This window comes from Indicator indicator, chromosome 5, assembly GCF_027791375.1.
Source record: "Indicator indicator isolate 239-I01 chromosome 5, UM_Iind_1.1, whole genome shotgun sequence".
NCBI classification, from domain to species: Eukaryota; Metazoa; Chordata; class Aves; order Piciformes; family Indicatoridae; genus Indicator; species Indicator indicator.
In genome coordinates this window covers 4687362-4700443 of record NC_072014.1, presented here as the reverse complement: position 1 = coordinate 4700443, position 13082 = coordinate 4687362, and the positions used below count along the sequence as shown (strand labels likewise).

Sequence of the window (13082 nt, the reverse complement as noted above, 5' to 3'; positions counted from 1 at the left end):
ATAACATCAGCACCAAGGGAGTTCCTCTTCATTTTTGGCGGTGTAACCGTGTTGAGAATTCAGCTGTCTAAAACAGTTACAATGTCAGGAGGCTGTAAAAATCCAGCCTTACAGAGTTTCCTAAACATGTACCTACACTGATCTGAGCTATATGTATTTTAGAAGGCAATTAGTGATATTCTATATTGTGTACAAAGCCAAATAGTTTTTCAGGAATAATATACGCTGGTATGGAATGACAGGAAGCCTGAGAAAGCCTGTGAGAGAAATTACTGTAGTGTACTTGTGTGCTGGATTTGGGACTAGTTTTAGCTGGTGCCTTTGATCTGAAGGTAGGAACAGGTCTTGAGAGGTGTTGATTACAGAATCGCAGAATGTTAGGGGCTGGAAGGGACCTCGGAAAATCATCCAGTCCAACCCCCCTGCCAAAGCAGGATCACCTAAAGCAGATCACACAGGAGCACATCCACGCTGGTTCTGGATGTCTCCAGAGACGGAGACTCCACAGCCCCCGGGCAGCCTGTTCCAGTGTTCTGTCACCCTCACAGAGCAAATTTTGTTCCTCATGTTTCCATGGAACTTCCTATGCCTTAACTTCCACCCATTGCCCCTTGTGCTGTCACTGGGCATCACCAAGCAAAGCCTGACTCCATCCTCTTGGCACTCACCCTTGGCATCTTTATAAGCATGAATCAGGTCACCTTTCAGTCTCCTCCAAGCTGAAGAGCCTCAGCTCCCTCAGTCTCTCCTCATAAGGAAGATGTTCCACTCTCTTCATCGTTTTTGTGGCTCTGATTGTTTGAAGATCTTACTGTAGAAATCCAGATTTATCACAAGTTGAGGGAGTTCTTTGCCAGTCACAATGATTTTAATGAATACCTTTGCACACTATTGCCATTTCTTGTTTTCTTTCTAGGGTCCTCGTGGTCCTCAAGGTATTGATGGTGAACCTGGTATCCCTGGGCAGCCTGGTGACCCTGGTCCTCCAGGACATCCTACTCACTCAGGACCAGATGGACTAAGCAGGGTAAGTTTTGCACTTGATTTAGTAGAACACTAAGTCAGTGTTGGGCCAGATTCACATGACGCAAAGAGTAGCTTCTCTTTGCTTTGGTGAACATGGAAGATTCCACCCACAGTTCCCAGTCATGAGGGACAGCAGCTAGTGGCAGTGCAAGTTCTGCTAAAAATTGAGGCAAGTTGGATGTGAGAATCCTTGGAAGGGATGCAACTTTCACAATGGGTTTTAGCATCTAAAAAAGCCAATGTGCCCAAATCTGAACCCTTACAGTAGGGTTCTGTTAGTTCCACCTCACTTAAACCCCAGGGGGCTGGGCAGTAGTACAGAGAAACTGGTGTACCAAATAAGGACTTGAGAAAAGAAAAAGTCAAGTGAATAATAACAGAGTAACTCATGAGAGAAATTAGAGTATGGTTAAGTATACTTCTTGCTGGAATTGCACAGGCCAGCACTGAGAAGGTGAAGCAAGAAATTGTGTGTGAAAAGCAGTGCTAAGCAACCAGAGATACAGACAAGGTGTTCTGCAAGTTTTTACTTATCCCCACCCCCAGTTCAGTGGAACACTAATTATGATTGATAGTGAAATACATACTTGAGTTTCTCAAGTGTATTCAGTTACACATTCATTGCTGTTTGAAGATACCTCTTTTGATTTCTCTCTCCATTGTTCCTGCAACTTGACTGTATGCAATAGATTTTCTCTGGCAATAAGCTGAAATATTCATGTTAGGCCAACAGTGTGCAAGCTTGTGCAGCATCTCTTGACTTAAGCACCTTTTCAAAATAGTCCTGAATTGTGCAAATTCGGCCCAAGTAAATATCTTCAGCACAGACAATCCCTTAGAATCTCAGGAGCACCAGGATGAGTGTTAGACCACTACCCTTCACAGATTTCCTCAGAAAATATGAAAGAATAGGTGTGGCCAGAAATCTTAAGACATTTCTTTGTTTGTATTCCTGTCACTGAAGTTAGGCAATCTCCAGCCTTGTGGAAAATATGTTTTGGGACCAATTTAATGTGGAACAAACTGTATATTTTAGAAAACCTGAATGCACATTTGTGCCGTTGCTCCTTTTAGCCACCATAAACTCTGGCCTTGCCATGAGCCAGGATCTGGCTCTGAAGGAAGCAAAATAAAACTGTTGATTCCAACTATGTGTTTGCAAAACAAGGAGGGCACTTGAACTCTCCCTGCTCCAACTAATTTGTCTCTGAATTGGCACCAACAGCAGTGACCTTCAGCTTTGCTGGATAAGGGCAACACCCTTAGAACTTATAATTTGAATTTTTAAAGTCATCTATATTTCCACTTAGATATTTCTGAACTTGAAGCACACTAAGTGAAAACAAAAGAGAGGCTCTGAGGACATGAAAGAATGTTGCAGGTGAAGTTAAGGCATGATTGAAATTTGAAGGTGGTGAAAGAAAGCTAATTAATGTCAGGAGAGGCTTTCCTCCTCTTAGGTAATTTTCTCTTTTGTTCAGTATTCAAATGGAGGGCGGTAAGCAGACAATATGATGAATTCAACTGGTGTGTGAAGCCTTAAACTACCTCAAATGCACAGGAAAAACAATTTTTATTGTAATGATTAAAATAAGAATTTAGTTCTTAGTGCTGCAAAGCCAATGTGTGTAAGGAAGATTTGTTTGCACTGCTTTTTGCTTTATGAACTACCAAAATGACTGACAGCCAAAATCACCCATCTTATTTTTTCAGCCCTTTGCAGCTCAGATGGCAGGACTGGATGAGAAATCTGGACTTGGTAGTCAGATGGGACTGATGCCTGGTGCAGTGGTAAGACCAGATTAGCTCTGTGCTGTAGAAGAGGAGGGAAGCGGAGTGCACATGCAAAAACCCACAGGGGAGTTAATCCTTTTCAACTTCCTGTGCCTCTAGAAACTGGATGTACAGGGTCTTCTAGTGCAGTCTCGCATAGTATCTGGGGGGGAAAAAAGGTGAATAAATATTCTATTAAAGTGAAAGCTTGCCTCCCTACCCCCCCATCTCTAGCATTGTTGTTTTCTTTCCTTTTGAAGTGAAGAAGCTACTAACAGGGGAGAAGGAAAAAAGGATTCTGTTTTTTTTTTTCTCCTGAGTCACTGCAAAGTAGCAGAAAAGAGCCCGATGTAACACCAAGCAGAATAAGCAACTGTGTAACCTTGGATGCTTCTTTTCACATTGTGACATCAAAAGTGTTTGTTTTTTGGTAGCAATTTACAAAATATTTCTGGAAGTAGCTGTGAACTGAAAGCAGTGCTTCATTATTTTAAGAGAGACATTTTATTTCTTCGGTGAGTCAAGTTGTATCATTGGCATCTCTCACTGTTTAGATAATGCACAGGAGATATTTTTTTAGTGCACTAGGGTCTTAATCATAGAATGGTCTGGGTTGGAAAATGCCTCCAAAGATCATCTAGACCAACCCCTTCTGCAGCAAGCAAGGGCATCTTCAGGTAGATGAGGTTGACCAGAGTCCTGTAGAGCCTCACCTTGAATATCTCCAGGGATGGGGCCTCAGCTACCTCCTGTGGCAACCTGTTCCAGTGTTCCACTGCCCTCGTGGTAAAGAACTTGTTTTTAACACCCAATCTGAATCTACCATTTTCTAGTTTGAAGCCATTGCCTTTTGTTCTATCACTACAGGCCTTTGTAAACAATCTTGCTCCATCCTTTTTGTAGCCCACTTCAGTTCTGGAACGTCTCCCTGGAGCTTTCTTTTCTCCAGGCTGAAGCACTGGCATTATTTGCCATCTGTGAAAGCTGTTTTACCACACTGTCTCTCTTCTAGAAACCCTTGGGGTTGTTTTTGAGTATTATCTCTTTTCATTGTGTGTATTGATCACATTGTCATATGTTGAAGATAGTGTTCCCCTTTTTGCTGTTATTTTAAACATTCCTTCGTAAGGAAACCATCTTTTAGTGACTGTACTGCCCATCAGTTTGCTTACCTGAATAGCATCCCCCCCACTAGTAACCTTCCAACTACACAATTTGAAAGGTTCTAAAGATAATCTTGATGGTTTGCCTTAGGATTAAGTCTTGCAGCGATTTCTTCCAAGAGATTTCATTTTTTTTAATGAATCACAGAATGTCTCTCTCCAATAAATTCACTGTGTGCACACAAGATGATTTGTTCTAAAATTCTGTCCTGCTTTGTTGCCCTCCATCGTTTTGTGTAACCTTTTCACTCAGTTTGTCTTGAAACATTCTACTGCCTCTACTTCTGTGACTCTCAAATATGATTTGTTTTAATATTAATATCTATTTTAAGGTATTTTTCAATATCTATGTGTCTCTAAAACCTTACCCAAAGTCTCCTAAAGTCAGGTGACATTCACTCATTGTCTGCATTGATTCATCATGTTCTGTGATAGCCTTTTTATCTTCCTTTATGAATAGGGTGACTAACAGTCTCTTAGTTAAACCACTGTTTTTGTTTTCATGTTGATCAGGATTTTTAAATGGCCTATAAGTAACTCTTCAACATTTGCTTTGTAAAAATTAGTAGAAGTTAATGAATTGTGTGTAAAAGACAGAAATCTTGAGCCTCTGTCAAAATGCAAGTTTTTGTCTGCTATAGATATTTTTGGGGTTGCTATAAAGCAAGCTAATTCCTTTCAGACAAGAGTCTTTCCTTCATGATATAAGCTACAATTAAGTACAAGATTTTTCCTGAAAATCTCACGAAACTTTTTAAAGGGAAACCTGAATTTTTTGTAGCAAACCACGGCCATTTGGAAGCTGTTTAGTGGTTTGTATGATTCATGAAAATATGTCCTTCCATTGCTGCTTGTTGCTGCTCCTGGCTGGGAGCAGCAGCGTGACTTCATTTGGTCATTGATTCCATAATGAGATTAATCTGAGTGATGAGTTTCCCTTCAAGGGAAGACTCTTTCCCCCAAACTCTTTACTGTTACTACTTTTTTTTTTTTTTTTTTCCCTCCAGTGGAGCTTTTCAGGCATCTCAGTCATTCTGACTGATTTCAGAGGCTGTGAGGTCCCAGCAAGCAAGGAAGTCCATATTTTCAGCTGCTAATGAATTTACACTCCTGTGGCTTTTTGCATTTGAAGATCTCCTTTCTGTATTCTTCTGTATTTCATAACATCAGTCTCCTGACTCAAAAGCCTTTCAGACAGTTTGGCCATACAAATGTTTTCTTGGAGATGACTATCAGGCCATTTTGCTCTCTTTGTAAGGTGGATGCTACTTGGGGGAAGGGTGTTTTCCAGTCTGTAATAAGGTATGTTGTTGATAGGGTCCAGTGGGTCCAAGAGGTCCTCAAGGTCTCCAAGGAAAACAAGTAAGTCCTTCACCCTGAGGGGACTGAAGCTAAGACAAAGCACATAGTGACTGATTTGTGTGTGCATCTGTGAGGCAATGTCCAGCTGTGTGCATGCATGGATGAATGTGTCTTCATCTAGAGGTGAATCTAGGTGTGCTGCTCTGGAGCTCTGCCCTGCATGTACTCTTTACAAAGAAACTAACTGGAAAAGCACAAATGATTAGACCTTTAACAAGGTTTTAATCCAACACACTTTTTTAAATGAGGGAACAGCACTCAAAGTGGTGACTGGTTTCAGGGCTGGCATGGTGTTAAGTTTCCAGTGGGATTTGTGTATGGCACAGGACTTACCTAAAGCTTGAGGGACTTTAGTATCTAACATTCACTCCTTTTGTGCTAGTTCTGAATTAGAATCCAGACTGTCCCATGGGCTGTGATTTTCCTGATCATGGATGTTTTGTTTATATCCTTATATTTTTTACTCTTCGAGGTTTGTCATTTGGGTAATCTTTGGTTCATTTTAGGGTGGTGCTGGCCCTACAGGCCCACCTGGTGAACCTGGGGATCCAGGACCTATGGTAAGACTGAGAAATCAAAACTTTTTTTTTTTTGTTTTTTTTTTTTTTGCAATAAAACTGCAAACTCCTTACTTCAGAACAGATTTCTTTTTTGTGTTGGCTCAGCTAATAATTAACTTCAGTCAAGAGTCATGGTGCTCACATCAGTGAATTTAAATTGTCTTGAACATGCACAATAGTGATCGTTGTAGGAGCTATTGTTACTTTTCCAGCACAGAGCTGAGGATGGTGAAGTGCTGTAAAACCATACCTTGTTGTGTAACTGACACAGAGGATGGAGAGAATCTTTATTTTTTGGAGGCGATGCAATGATTCCAAAGTAACAGCAAGATCCAGGGATTTGGAGGATCAGCAACTGTGGTTTTAAATGTTGTTATCTTTCTCCTAAGATACCCATCCGATTTTTCTTAGGTTTCCTAGGGTCAGGATGGTTAGAAAGAGCACTACAAAATTAAGCAAATGTTCTTAGACATAAAGTCATCCTTTTTCTGCATCTGTTTTTATAAAAACCAGATTTTAAAATTGGAGCAAACAGATATTTTAGTGATGGCTAAGTTGTCTTCTCAACAAGTACGTTTATTTCTTAGGGTCCAGTTGGTTCTCGTGGACCAGAGGGACCTCCAGGCAAACCTGGTGAAGACGTAAGTTTGTTATTCTTTGTATCTTGTTTCATTTTTAATAAAACAAATACTGGCATCTTTGAGGCAGTGACTGACCAGCAGATGTGCCTGTTGTAACTCCTTTTATCTATTTACTTTGTAATCACACTCCTCATTAAGGGCAGTGTCTTATCTGTAACTCTTAGCCACCCTTTTCAAAACCCTTTTCTTTATGTGTTACCATCATGCCTAAGGTTTAAGCACTGGTTCTTTGTTATTTCTTGCCTCAGCCAGAGGTGCCTTGCTTGAAATGAAACAGAATAATAGGAAGGAGCATTTGGAGGTACTTCCTCTCATTGGGATTGCATGATGAGTTAAAAGAACTGAGTGATAACATTCACCTGGGTCTGGACAATGACATTTTAGATTTTAAGTTTTGTAACATTTTAATAATGTATGATATTCACCACTGTATTTTATGACTCAATCCATGTATGGACACATCTATGTAAGGTGTATGTGTTGCACATCTGACAAGTATATATATACTGCACAACAGTAGCCTAAGTTCTATCTTCTTTTCTTGAAAAGCACATTAAAGGCATCTGAATTGTAATTTCTGCCTTTGAAAGGAGTTGAAAGCTGAAGATGCTGGGCATTTTTGTATACCAAGAGTTATAGGAATCTTTGGAAACAGTTAACACTCAGTGCAGCAAAGCTGAGCCTTGATCCTGCTCTGAGAACTTCATTTCCAGGGTATCTATGAGTGTCTTTAATTGCATTTAGGAAGCACTCTACCTTCTCTCTGTCCAGAAACTCCATTTCTGAAGCCTTGTGTATTCCTGCAGCCCAGAGTCCTGGATGCATTTGAACTGACTGATGCATGTGAAGGAACACTTGGTTGGGGTGATGGAGGACTGTGAATCATCCTCAGAATATGCTTATTTGGTTCTATGGTATTTTCTGTTGTATCTCAGAGAAAATACTCACTGACTTAGAATAGAATTTTAAACCACTAACATGCTACCACGGAGGCAAGTTTAGATGGCTGTTCCTATGGAAAGTTAATGTAATCTGACCCTCTGCATGAAGATGACAAAAGGTTGCCTCATTAATTCACAGTAAAACTGTGTTGCAGCACCATCTTGTGATGCTGGGATGCATTTTGGACTCAGTCTCTTCAGTCTCTGCAATTCTTTAAAACCATTTTTTTTTAAAGTTCATGTGTGTAATCCACATTGGTAATCATGTGTGCAGTTGATTTATGTCACAAATTGTTACAGGAAAGAGAAGATAGATAATATTGATGGGAATGTCCTCATTTGTTTCAATGGTGAGAAAAGTTAGTTTTCACATTTGCTATTTTCATGTATGTGTTTATTTGTTTTTGGTTTGTTTTTTTTTCTTTCCTTAGGGTGAACCTGGTAGACCAGGACAATCCGGTGAGCCTGGATTTCCAGGATCCCCAGTAAGAGCATCATCATTTACATTTCAGCAAAATGTCTTAGTTTTGAGCCAGACAGATGTTCTTTTACCTCTTCCAAAAGGGGTAAAAAGAAAAAAGCTCCACACTGGATTGGACAGAGTTGGAAAGTTTAAATGGAAATGCTATTCATAGCTACATATAACAGTACAAGTGCGTGTAAAATACACAGAATCCATAGTTCACCTTGGCCACGCTTCTCCAAGAACCTCCTTAGGCCAAAGCTTCACACAAACCTCCCTCTAAATCAGGCCAACAAACCTAGGCCTCAAATGCCAGCTCCCCTCCACCGTGCCTCTCTACCCCCCATACCAAACCCATGTAACACAGCTAAAATTTGGCTTGGCAGCTCCAGGCTCCAGCTAGGCCACTCAGGCTCCAGCTAGGTCACTCCATACCCCAGTTGGCAGCATTGCCAAGGCTGAATCAGGCCCTCACTCCCCTGCAAACAGATAACAACCTGTGCATCCTCCAAGGAGCAGAGAGGGAGGGAAAAATCGAAGAAACTGACTCTGCAGCCAGTTTTATAGGGATGCAAGATTTATGGGAATGAAATAACAAAAATTACACTTTCCAGTCCATCTCCTGGACTTATCCAGCCCCTGGGGGTCTGTAACTTTGTTTTTCAAAGGCATCCATGTCAAACCATGACACAAAATAATCATACCTGTGTCATCGTTATCTCTTTTAATCATGAGTGCAAAGCTCTGCCATTCCATTTTTGAAGTGCCTGTGGTAGCTTACTCTAATGATCCAGATCAATGCCATAGCTCAGAACCAAACAGGTGATTCAAATGTCCTTGAGTTAATCCTGAGAGTCCTTTCATGGCTGCACATTTCAACTGGAAGGGAGCTGTAGTGTGCCTGAAAAGAGGATAGATAAATCCCAGAACTGAAGCCCTTTGATAAAATCATCTCCTAAGCTGTCTCCTTTTCTTTTTAAGTGTCCAATTCTTGCTTGGCAATTCTGTTAGCAACTGGAGATACGATCTTTTGGACAGAGAAATGATTTTTTTTTCTTTTTTTTTTTAACAAGACAGTGTGATTTCCTAAGATTTCCTCTTAAGTTTTATGGACCAAAGACAAAGTTTTGTCAGCTTCTTGAGACAAACGTGGTCTGTGGAGTACTGTTTTGTTCAGATCAAGCTGTTTTGCTCAAGAATAATCTTTCAGAAGATTTTCTAATGAAGGAAAGGAATACTGCAGCTACACCCCCCCCCCCCCCCCCCTCTCATTATGAGTTTGCTGCAGTTGCATAGCACTGCAGGGAACACCATGGAAAGCCCTGATAGTTTAGCAGACAAATGTGCCATGGCCTGAGGCGAGCCCCATGGATTGATACAGAGATATCTAGGTCTAGGGAGGTTCTCCTCCCCATCTACTCTGTCCTGGTGAGACCAAACCTGAAATACTGTCCCCAGTTTTGGACTCTCCAGTTAGAGAGACAGGGATCTGCTGGAGAGAGTCCAATGGAGAGCTACAAGGATGATGGAGGACTTAAACATCTCTCCTGTGAGGAAATACTGAGAGAACTGGGGGTGCTTAGTCTTGGGAGAAGAAGGCTGAGGTGGGATCTTATTAATATCTATAAATATTTGAGGGGTGGGTGTCAAGATGAAGGTTCCAGGCTCTTTTTTAGTGGTGCCCAGTGATAGGACAAGGAACAATGGGTGCAAGCTGGAACACAGGAGGTCCTACCTCAAAATGAGGAGAGGAGAGGGTGAGGCGAGGGTGACGAAGCAGTGGAACAGGCTGTTCAGAGAGGTTGTCCAAGCCCTGCAGCAATAAGGGGCATCCTCAACTAGATCAGATTGCCCAGAACCCTGTCGAGCCTCACCCTGAGTATCTCCAGGGATAGGGCCCCAACCACCTCCCTGGGCAACCTGTTCCAGTGTTCCACCACCATCATGGTGCAGAACTTGTTGCTAACATCCAATCTAAATCTACTCACCTCTACTTTGAAGCCATTGCTCCTTGTCCTATCACTGCAGACCTTTGTAAACAGTCTGTCTCCATCCTCCTTGTAGGCCCCCTTCAGGTACTGCTCCTACCCTCTTCCCTGTTAGCACCAGAATCATAGAATCCTAAAATCATTGTTTGGAAAAGAACTCCGAGATCATGAAGTCCAACCATCACCCAGCACCACTATGCCCACTAAACCATGTCCCAAAATGCTGTGTCTACACATTTTTCAAGTGCTTCTGGTCAGAAGTAAAGATTTTACTTGTTTTTTAATTTTTTTCCTACTTAGGGGCCTCGAGGCTTTCCTGGTGCTCCTGGTCTCCCAGGTCTCAAGGGTCACAGGGTAAGAAACAAGGTTTTTCCCTCATCTTGTACATGACATAGCTGGGCAGTTTCAGTATAAAGATGCTCAACTTCTTTTTCTGTATTAGTGGTGAGTTTGACCACACTTCTAGTCCTGCCCACTGCAGCAGAATCACTGCCATTTAAGAGAAGGAGGGTCTTGCAGAAAGTCAGTGCTATTCCCCTTTAAGCTGGCCTTTGTTATATTCTTTAGTGCTCTATTTCACTCTATTTTCTAATGATCTGGGAATCTGGAAGGAGCTTGCATGAGCCCTGCCAAGCTTCAGGAGGCACAAACCTGCCAGTTCTCTCACTTTGTTGGCAAGTCTTGCATCAGGGTGGGGATCTTGAGAGGTGGATATGTTTGCAACATGGAGTCATTGCAAATGACCAAGTTTTCTGGCTCAAATTTTGCTTTGGGGAGGAATAAAAAGGTTTCCTATGGCTCAGAGCCTCCTTTTTGTTGTTTTAGGATTTTTTTTTTTTTTTTAAGGTTCTTGTTTTAAAAAGGAAACCAAATCCAAGGAACTGTACTTTCTACAAATGGTTTCCATTTAGGAAATGTTTAAAAACTTTATTCCATCTGTGTTTTTTTTCTTCTTTATTTTTTTTCCTTTCTTGCTCTTGCCACCTTGGACCATTCTTCACACTTTAGTATTGAGTTATTTTAACAATAATAGTAGGAATGTTCTCTCTGTGTACATACATAAATACAATTTCTCCATTATTTTCTTTCATAACCCTTACAGGGATTGAAAGGACTTGACGGTCCAAAAGGTGAAATTGGAGCAGCTGGAGCAAAGGTATTTTCATGACCCAAAGAACTAAATGCTTAAGCATGTTTTCTTTAATGCCACACTAATGAAAAAGAGTAGAACTTTAGAATGCTGCTTTGTGCCCTCTCCTGTCAGTGCTACTAGTAAAGAAGTGGAGAAGCTATGTGGAATTATCAATTTTTAACGTGTGTATGATCCATAAGAACTACCATAGAGGGACAGGTGTGGGCTTTATAAAGAAAGAGAGTTCAATAGTGCCAGTCATAATTTCAGTTGGAGCTCAGCTGTAGGCCTGTAAGGGATCACCATATGAGGTGCCTGTGGTCTGTCTGTGACACTTATGTAATACTGAGGATAGCATAGTCTGTTAATAAAGAACCCATGCACATCTGGCAGTTTTCTACTTGGCCAGCTTGTGGTTCTTGTTGGCTTTTATGTGACCAAGCTGAGAGAAGAACAACCAGTTTCTAACTTTTTAAAATTAACTAAAACAGTAATCCATAACTAAAACCTGACTCTCCTCTTTTGGATTACCATCCTCAAACAGGCAGGTATTGGAAAGTTGAGAGAATGTATTTCATCAAGCTGACTATTTTTCACCTGACAAATTCTCTTAGAATTTTGGACCCTCACTGGTACTGCAGCACCCTTGCAACTTCATCTCAAAGCAGTGCTAACATGTGATAGCCAGCTGGAGACAATTCTTTAAAAGTGGATTAAAAATTATTCCAAAAGACCATAAACCCTTTTTTTTTTTTTTTTTTTTTTTTGGCATTTTCCATATTGATCACTGCTGATGCTGAAACATTTTTGATCTAATGTAGATGGTAATCACCAATGGAACAGAACTACTCCTTTAGATTAAAAATCTAGTAAATTAAGTGAACCTTTCAAAATATAAATTCAAATGTGAAATCAGTAAGGAAAAAAAAATATTTCAAGTTTTCTTTCCTGACATTGCCTCCCACTTTCTGTGGTGGCAATAGCAGGAGCAGACCTGGTAAAAAGGGTGCAGATGATGAGTGAGCTGTTAGCCACAACACATAGGAGTTAAGTCAGTATGGGGAACAGCAATGCTTTTAATGCACACAGATGTGCATGTCTGCCTCTTGGGTCTAGCACAGGAGCAGAGGACTGGGATGAATCATAGAACCATCAGAGTTGGAAGGGACCTCAAGAATCATCCAGTTCTGACCCCCCTGCCATGGGCAGGGACACCTCACACTAGATCTGGTTGCTCAGAGCTGCATCTAGCCTGGCCTTAAAAACCTCCAGGGATGAGGCTTCTACCACCTCCCTGTGCAACCTGTTTCAGTGTCTTACCAGCCTGATGGTGAGGAACTTCTTCCTAACATCCAATGTAACTTCCTTTTCTTATAGCTTGTTTCCTCTAATTGTGTCATTTTATTTCCATTTTTAGGGAGAAGCTGGACCAACAGGTGCCATGGGGGCAACAGGTCCTCTAGTGAGTGTCATGTGCATTGGGTGTTGCAGAAGTGGCTTTGAGATTGTAAAAGATGTGGTCAGTGTGAACACCAAGGTTTTGAGATCTGTGCTTGATGTCATGAAGCTGACCTTTCTCTTAATTAAGGCTTTATTTTCTGTTGCACTTAACAGTACCTTTGGTCCACTGTAAGCTGTTATTCTTTGCAGCCCACAGCCATGGATAATAACAATGAGTCAGAAAGTACACCAGGGATTTGATGGCAGGTTTGCTGATTGTTTACCTGCCTGTGTAAGTGGCAGATGATGAAATCCGTTTTTTTACATGATGGTGCTTCATACTGAAGTGATTTCAATATGACTGAACTGGGTTAGGTTGCTCTGAGATAGAGATGGAATGTTTTAGGTCAGAAATGCCCTTACTAGCTAAGAAAAGCCCAGACAAAGGATTTTGAAAGTATGGTGAGAATAAGCATGCATGACATGGAAATGAAACCAAGAAACTTTTTCTCAGAGTAGTTTTCATTCAGATGTGGTTTTGGAGAAATTATGAGCAGCCTAACATGCCAAAAATCAGTTCTCAGCAGTGCTTC

At 41.1% G+C, this 13082-nt stretch overlaps 1 protein-coding gene across 1 annotated transcript in view; it reads left to right on the top strand.

The window, feature by feature from the left end:
* The window catches only part of COL5A2 (collagen type V alpha 2 chain), a 66854-nt gene that overhangs the window by 13500 nt on the left and 40272 nt on the right, over positions 1-13082 (top strand). The window contains exons 7-15 of the mRNA XM_054380899.1: positions 917-1027; positions 2740-2817; positions 5280-5324; positions 5831-5884; positions 6472-6525; positions 7898-7951; positions 10218-10271; positions 11020-11073; positions 12467-12511. Coding sequence (XP_054236874.1) covers positions 917-1027; positions 2740-2817; positions 5280-5324; positions 5831-5884; positions 6472-6525; positions 7898-7951; positions 10218-10271; positions 11020-11073; positions 12467-12511 — 549 coding nt within the window. The remainder of the gene's footprint in view (positions 1-916; positions 1028-2739; positions 2818-5279; positions 5325-5830; positions 5885-6471; positions 6526-7897; positions 7952-10217; positions 10272-11019; positions 11074-12466; positions 12512-13082) is intronic.